Source organism: Alnus glutinosa, chromosome 6 (genome assembly GCF_958979055.1).
Source record: "Alnus glutinosa chromosome 6, dhAlnGlut1.1, whole genome shotgun sequence".
Classification (NCBI taxonomy): domain Eukaryota; kingdom Viridiplantae; phylum Streptophyta; class Magnoliopsida; order Fagales; family Betulaceae; genus Alnus; species Alnus glutinosa.
Window position 1 is genome coordinate 19739083 of NC_084891.1, and position 8104 is coordinate 19747186.

General features: G+C 36.7%; 1 protein-coding gene across 1 annotated transcript; it reads left to right on the top strand.

Annotated features, from left to right (window-relative positions):
- Window positions 1-4125: 4125 nt before the first annotated feature.
- LOC133871592 (uncharacterized) lies at window positions 4126-6297 on the top strand. The gene is made up of 2 exons (XM_062309019.1): window positions 4126-5803; window positions 5999-6297. Exons 1-2 carry the CDS (start codon window positions 4126-4128, stop codon window positions 6295-6297), a joined length of 1977 nt encoding a protein of 658 aa, XP_062165003.1.
- Window positions 6298-8104: the final 1807 nt, after the last annotated feature.

Sequence of the window (8104 nt, forward strand, 5' to 3'; positions counted from 1 at the left end):
AACGTGGTATGTAAAATCACGTTACTATAATAACGAACATTTACAAAATTCAAATAAAATTCCAAACAATTTAAAAAGAATGGTTAAATAGAAACTTGGCCCATGTGAATTGCAAACTTTATTTTGTGCCCCTCAGTTTTATTTGAATATCATAGGTGGTACCTTTGCCATGGGAAAAGATGCAAATGACACCTCAGTCCATTTTTTCATTCAAAACTAACGGAAATCCACACCAGCGCCACGTGGCACCGTTCAAAATGCGATATGTGGCCACACTATTTTTTCTTCTGTTTTTTAAATCTTTTCGATTAAAAAACAAATTTTTTTTAAAAAAAAAAAAAAAGAAAAAAAAAAAAAGAAAAGAAAATTGTAGGAGTGGCTGAGCCACTTTCATTTTTTTATTTTTGTATTTAAAATAAAGGCTTAAAATAATAAAAAAAAATTTAAAAAAAAAAAAAAAAAAAAACATCCTTAATAATGAATGGAGATACCATTTCCATATTTTCCCATAGCACAGGTACCACCTGTGCTAAAAAACAACCAATTACCAATTAACTACTAATTTACTCCTTAAACAACCAATTGTGTCAATGTCCCCTCTCAAACTACCAAAAAAATTCAAGTGCATTGCATCGATATATAACGTAGGTATAATCTCTAAGGACATAGGATCGGTATACAACGTACATACGTACGTATATTCTCTAATGGCATAGGATCAGTATACAACGTACGTATAATCTCTAAGGGCATAGGATCGGTATACAACGTACGTATAATGTCCAAGTGCATTGGATCGGTATATAACGTACGTATAATTGGGTAATTAAGCATAATGTCCAAGTGCATTGGACCGGTATACAACGTACGTATAATTGGGTAATTAAGTATAATCTCTAAGTGCATAGGATCGGTATACAACGTACATGTGTACGTATATTCTCTAATGGCATAGGATCGGTATACAACGTACGTATAATTAGGTAATTAAGTATAATCTCTAAGTGCATAGGATCGGTATACAACGTACATATGTACGTATATTCTCTAATGGCATAGGATCGGTATACAACGTACGTATAATTAGGTAAGTATAAGGGTTAAATACCATATTTGTACCTAAGTTTTCAGCTTTTAAAAACTAGGTTGGTACCTCTGTTATATTTTTCGTCCAAAAATTAACTAGGTTGGTACCTCGGTATACAACCGCTAAGGTTAACACGTGGTACTATATAATTAATCTTTAAAAATTAATTTAAATTGAAAAAATAAAAAATTTAAAAAAAGGAAGAAAACATGGGGTGTTTGGCCACCCCAGACCAAGAGGGTGGCTCAGCCACTCCTCTTGTTTTCTTTCTTTTTTTTCATTTTTTTTTTAAAATTTTGTAAAGATTTTTACTAGTTACGTTTTATTTTATTTTTTTATGGGGTTGTCCCGTGGCAGACCGTTAATTTTTGGACGGAAAATGTAACAGAGGTATCAACCTGATTCTTACTCAAAACTCAGGTACCCCTATGAAACAAATGAATACTCAAGTACTAAATTTAAAAAAGCTGAAAAGTCAGGTACCAATGAGGTATTTAACCTTAAGTATAATCTCTAAGTGCATAGGATCGGTACACAACGTACGTATAAATAATTGGATTATACATTAATAACATTGCACATTGTACTTAAGTATATATATATATATATATATATATATATATATATATATATATATATATATATATATATATATATATATATACATACATGTACATATATATACATACATGTACATGTATATAAAAAACAAGAATGATTTTTCTACATTAATCCTACACCGAGATACATAGGACAATGTGACGTAGGAATAACACATTTTAATCAAAATTGTGGACTAATTCTGTACAAATTAGTAACGTGCAAATAGCGTCACGTTACTATTTTATGAAATTAGTGACGAACAAAATAGTTTTACGTCACTATAGTTTTATAACAGTAACGTGTAATTGCACGTTACTACATTATGAAGTAGTAACGTGTAAAATTGTTGCGTCAGTTATGAACAATAGACACTGCAATTTACACGTTACAAATGTTTATATTACTTACGTAAAACTCATTTGCACGTGACTATTTCATATTATAGTAACGTGCAATGATTTGCACGTTACAATATGTTTTTGACAATCACGCCCCGCGGGATAAAATCCCGCGAAGCAAATCATGTTCCTAAATTTAATTTTTGCTCACTGTCTCCCTCTCCCTATCACTCACTGTCGTCTCTCAATTTACAAGAATCCTCCATCTCTGTGTCTCTCCCTCCGACCGAACCATTATGCAGGTAAGTTTGTGTTCTTCTACTTCCTATTATGTTTAGTGAAATTTTCTTTGTGATTATTGTAAATGATTATTAAGAAATCTTTCTAGAGTTTTGATATTTTTTTTTTGAATATCTTGTTAGTTTCTGTTTGTTTGGGGATATTAGTCAAGGGTGTGATGAAAAACACAGCACTTAAGGGCTACATTAGAATTTTATGGCAATGAAAACCACAAAATTTCAATTATACTTAAGGGCATTCATAAAGTATTGACGAATATATAATTATATCTAACAGTTTTATAATTTTTTTGATCAATTGAAACTGTTAGATATATTTGAATTATTAATAAAAAATAAAATCAAATAAAAAATCAAATTATAATTGGAGTTCTTTTTTTTTTTTTTGAAAAGAAAAAATTATACTTGGAGTTTTTTTAAGTTAGTTTTTCTATCGGCAAAGACTGTTTTTGTTTCAGTTTCAAGATATTTTTGTTCTCATTTCTAAGTCCATGTTAAATTATTGATGGTCTAAAAAGCTTACACTAATAGAAAAACAAAGAAGAATAGACAAAATATACACAAATAAATCAGCATGCGCACACACTGATTTGATGGCTTGTGAGGTGAATGCATGTGTCAAAAAGTGAAGCACAATCAAATTATGCATTAATTAAAGTAATGAGAAAAGTAATGGGTAGGAATTTAAATTATAAAGAGGTAGAAGCAATTTTTCCTTTCCTATTTTTTAAAGATGTAGAAGCACACGCTCGCATAATCCTGTTCTTAAGGGATACATTTTTATAAAATATTACTCGAGAACAAAAGTAATATTTCATTGGACATGTTAAGGGCCTTTAGCAGCAATAAAGAGAAATGTGCTAAGCTAGAGGGCCTCCTACTCGCACGTAAGTAGAATTTTGATGGTGGAGGGGGCCATTTTACTGTAAATTTGACAAATTCTCTTAATAATGGACAATTTCAATAATGTAGTTGCCTTTTTTCCTTTATTCTTTAATTTAGTGTTTGTACATGGGTCTATTTTTTTTTTTGTATTTCAAAGCATAAAGTAATAATAATCATATCTATCGGCCCAATTGTCATAAAATATTTGCACAATTGTTAGATCCCACACACCCCGATAGTGCACGTGCGGTGTATGAATAGTTTACTTAGGTTTTCATTGGATATCAAAAGCTAAACATGCTAAAACTGAGTCAATGATTAGGTCTTGAAAGAAACAGAATTGTCTTCTACCCTTAACTTTTGGTCTTCAACTCTTACAGTATATATGTTATGAATGTTAGGCAATTATTGTATTCTTATGAATTTCTAGAAACTTGGTTATTGGGTCTTGTTCATATTGTTGATATATAGCTTTTGGTTGAATTGATAGTAGATGAGTTATACAAATTTCATTGGTTGATAGTTTTGGTTGTATTGTTGACATATCCTGGTTGAATAGTTGTTTACTTGGTGATCTAGGTCTAATGCTAAAGTGTGGTGTAACCCTGGTTTGTAGTTAGTCAAATTTTATTAATAAAAAAAATGAAAACAAAAGAAGAAAAAAAACAAAGCTAATAAGTATGAATTGATTAAGGAAACCTTAAAAGCCTTAAACTAAAGCTTTTCAAGATATATGCCTACAATTTATAGCAATTTTTTTTTTTTGAAATTGATAGTAAACTAAAAACTAATCAGTATGAATTGATTAAGGAAACTCTAAATTGATTAAGCCTTAGTTTATATTAAATTGAAGATAGATTTATATATCTCATTGTGTTGGTGTTGCTGTTGTGTACTGGATGTATCGAAAAAGATGGACAGATCTTGGATTACGAAGACTCGAGGTACGAGGGAATACAATAATGGGTGTAATGCATTTGTGGCATTTGCAGTTCGTAACTGCAAAACACCTGATGGTAAAATCCGTTGCCCTTGTAAGGTCTGTCGGAATAACCGTCACCACTCGCCCGATATCGTCCTTGAGCACCTGACGGCGGGTAGAGGAATCATGGTCAGTTACAGAAATTGGTTCTTACACGGTGAGACAACCGTGTATAATCCTGATGCAGCCTCTTCTTCGAACCTTCATCCAACAGATGTTGCCAGTGCCAACAGTGTAGAACAAGGTGGCGACATGCAAACAATGTTGCGTGATGCATTTGGCATGCATGAGGTCAGGGAGCCCGATCGTGAGCCACAGTGTGTTGATCAGGTGGGTGTGGAAAATGTTACAGAAGAACCAGCTGAAAGTGGCGCTCAGAAGTACTATGACCTGCTAAAAAAGGCGGAGAAGCCACTTCATGGGGGTACTAAACATAGCAAACTGAGTGCTACAGTACACTTGTACAACTTGAAGTGCATGGGCAGACTGAGCAACAATATTTTCTCGGAATTCCTTCAGGTCATCAATCAGTTGCTGCCTGCATGTGATGACGCTTTGCCAGCTAATACGTACGAGGCAAAAAAATATCTCAGTGACATAGGGCTCGGGTATGAGAAGATCCCTGCGTGCCGTAACGATTGTATGTTATTTTGGAAGGCTAACCAGGAACTAGAGTCATGCACCGTTTGTGGAGAATCTAGGTGGAAGGATGAAATTTATTTGGACGAGGATGGTCAACCCACATCGTCGAGAAAGAAACGTCCGGTGAAAGTGTTGCAATGGTTTCCACTCATTTCACGCCTACAGAGACTTTTTATGTCGGAACACACTGCACCCCATATGAGATGGCATGAGGAAGACCGTACAAAGGACGGCGTGTTGAGGCATCCGGCCGATGGCGAAGCATGGAAGTCGTTTGACCTCCTACATCCAAAATTTTCAGCCGACAGTAGGAATGTTAGGCTTGGTCTGACCTCGGACGGCTTTAATCCGTTCGGGAACATGAGCACCTCTCACAGTACTTGGCCAATCATGCTTCTTCCATACAATTTGCCTCCTTGGATGTGCATGAAACAAACGTCATTCATACTATCGCTGATTATTCCAGGACCAAGTTCACCTGGCATGGATATAGATGTGTATCTCCAGCCATTGATTGAGGAGCTACAGAAATTATGGAACGTAGGGGTGCGCACATATGATGCCTCAAATAAACAGAATTTTCAGATGCGGGCGCAGTTGATGTGGACAATTAATGATTTCCCAGCGTATGCAGATCTGTCCGGGTGGCCCAACAGGGGTGAGAAGGCATGCCCTGTCTGTATGCATTCAACATGGTCTAGACGATTAAAACATGGGAAAAAATTTTGTTATATGGGACACAAAAGATACTTGCCAATGGATCATCTTTGGAGACGGAACAAGAGGGCATTTGACGGCAACCAAGAACAAGAAAGTGCACCCCACGTGCAAAGTGGTGATGACATCCTGAGACAGTTGGATGGGATGGTATTTGGGGATGAAAGTGCGGGCAAGAAAAGAGAGAAGAAGCGGAAGAAGAGACGAGCGGCAGAAGATGCAACTGAGAATGTCATTTGGAAAAAGAAAAGTATTTTCTTTAGATTGCCGTACTGGAAAGATAATTTATTGCGGCACAACCTTGATGTCATGCACATAGAGAAAAATGTGACGGACAACATACTTGGCACAATTCTCGACATCAAAGGAAAAACAAAAGATGATTACGCAGCCCGCAAAGACTTGCAAGAAATGAATTTCAGGCCTCAATTGCATCCGTTCACAGGTGAGGATGGTCAAACCTATTTGCCTGCAGCTTGTCACACAATGTCCAACAAAGATAAAATAAATTTTCTGAAGGTGATAAAAAATGTAAAGGTACCTGACGGATATGCATCAAATGTTTCTCGATGTGTACGCCTCAAGGAACGTACGATATCGGGCCTGAAGAGCCATGACAACCACGTAATAATGCAAGTGCTTCTCCCTATTGCATTGCGTCGCTCACTGCCAGATAATGTGGTTAGACCTCTTGTTGAGCTGTCCGCATTTTTCAGGGACCTCTGCTCAACAAACTTAACCTAAGAGGACATGGATCGGTTAGAGGGTAGCGTCTGTGCCACTTTGTGCAAGATGGAACAAGTATTCCCCCCTGGTTTTTTTACTAGCATGGTTCATTTGGTTGTGCACCTTGTTCGTGAGTGCCGACTCGGCGGCCCCGTACAATATAGGTGGATGTATCCGGCAGAAAGGTAAAATTTATGTACGTATATTTATTAATTTAGATTGGTATGAGTTTTATAACATAATAACTAATTGACGTGAGCGACTAATATTCATATGAAGGAGCCTCGGGAGGTTCAAGTCTACTGTGTGCAATAAGGCAGCTCCGGAGGGTTGCATTGCAGAGGGTTACATAGCAGCTGAGTTGGTAACGTTCTGCTCGCGATATCTAGGTAACGCACCGACCTTCCACAACAGACGCCAACGGAATTCAGAGGTCCAAAGGGGGCAGGAACAAGAGTCAGCCTTAACCGTCTTCAGTTGAGCCAGATTCACCGATATATTATTCTCAATTCTGACGAGTTTCTTCAACTGAGGACGTAAGCTAAAACAAATTTAGGATGTGTTAGATTTTATAAAGTGGACTTGTGAATAATAGATAATGACCCAACAATTTTGAATTGTAGGGTGCACATGGATACGCTAAGGCGATCATGCGGTAGGGGGTGAACTACGGACGATCAATTGGAAGCCCAACATCATCAGCAGTTTTGTGATTGGTACCGTGACTACGTAAGTTTAATGTTTGTAGTGCTTAGCTATTACATGTTCAGCTTTTAGTTCGCATAAACTAACTGAACTATTTAACTTTTTTATTTTTTTTTATTTTTCATTTTACTTAATTGTGCTCGCAGGTCGATCAATTGGATTCTCAACGTAGGGAGGAGATGGGCGAGAAGCTGGTTATGCATTGTAGGGGCCCGAAGGAGATAGCAAGTAGGTTCAACAGATACGTGGTTAACGGCAAAATGTTTCACACTGTTGCACATGATGTGGGGAAGAGAACACAGAACAGCGGCGTGTGCGTGCCTACCGTTGATGGCTTGACGTACTACGGGAAGTTAACAGATATAATTGAGGTTGAGTATTACGACAGGACTAAGTACATCATGTTCAAGTGTGATTGGGCGGACACCACGAGAGACAGAGGATATAAGGTGGATGAGTACGGTATGGAACTTGTCAGCTTCAATCGCCTTGTTCACAGGGGAGACCTGGTGACTGATGACCCATATGTACTAACTTCACAAGTTGACCAAGTATTTTATGTTGGAGATGAGAGAAACCCAGGTTGGGCTTGTGTTGTGCGGACTAAACCCAGGAACGTCTACGACGTTGGTCAGAGTGAAGGGTCTCATGATTCACTAGACACCTACGAGTGCGAGCCGTTGCTATTAACCAGAAATAGCAATCAAGATCCAAGTGATGAATTTGACCACGTCCGAACGGACTTAGAGCCAATCTTAGCGTATGTTATTCAATAAAACTTGACTAATTTCCTATTATTTATTTTTACATTTATTGGTAATCGCTAACGAATTGGTGAATCATTAATACATATGATAATGATTAAAGTGTGCATTAGGTTAAAAATATAGTACTCATTTTAAAATAATTAAAACCAATTCATGTTCATGTGCATCATGTATATAGCATTAATTTTGGTACGTTGTGTATTTCGCAGGTTACCATAGCACTTGACGAATATTCCACGTCTCGCTTGAATGTTAGATAGTCTGTTTGCGGCAATTCAGGTAATAATTAAAGACTTGTTTGTGTGGAGTTATTTCTTTTAATGTTGATGATACTTCTTATCTTTTCACGCGTT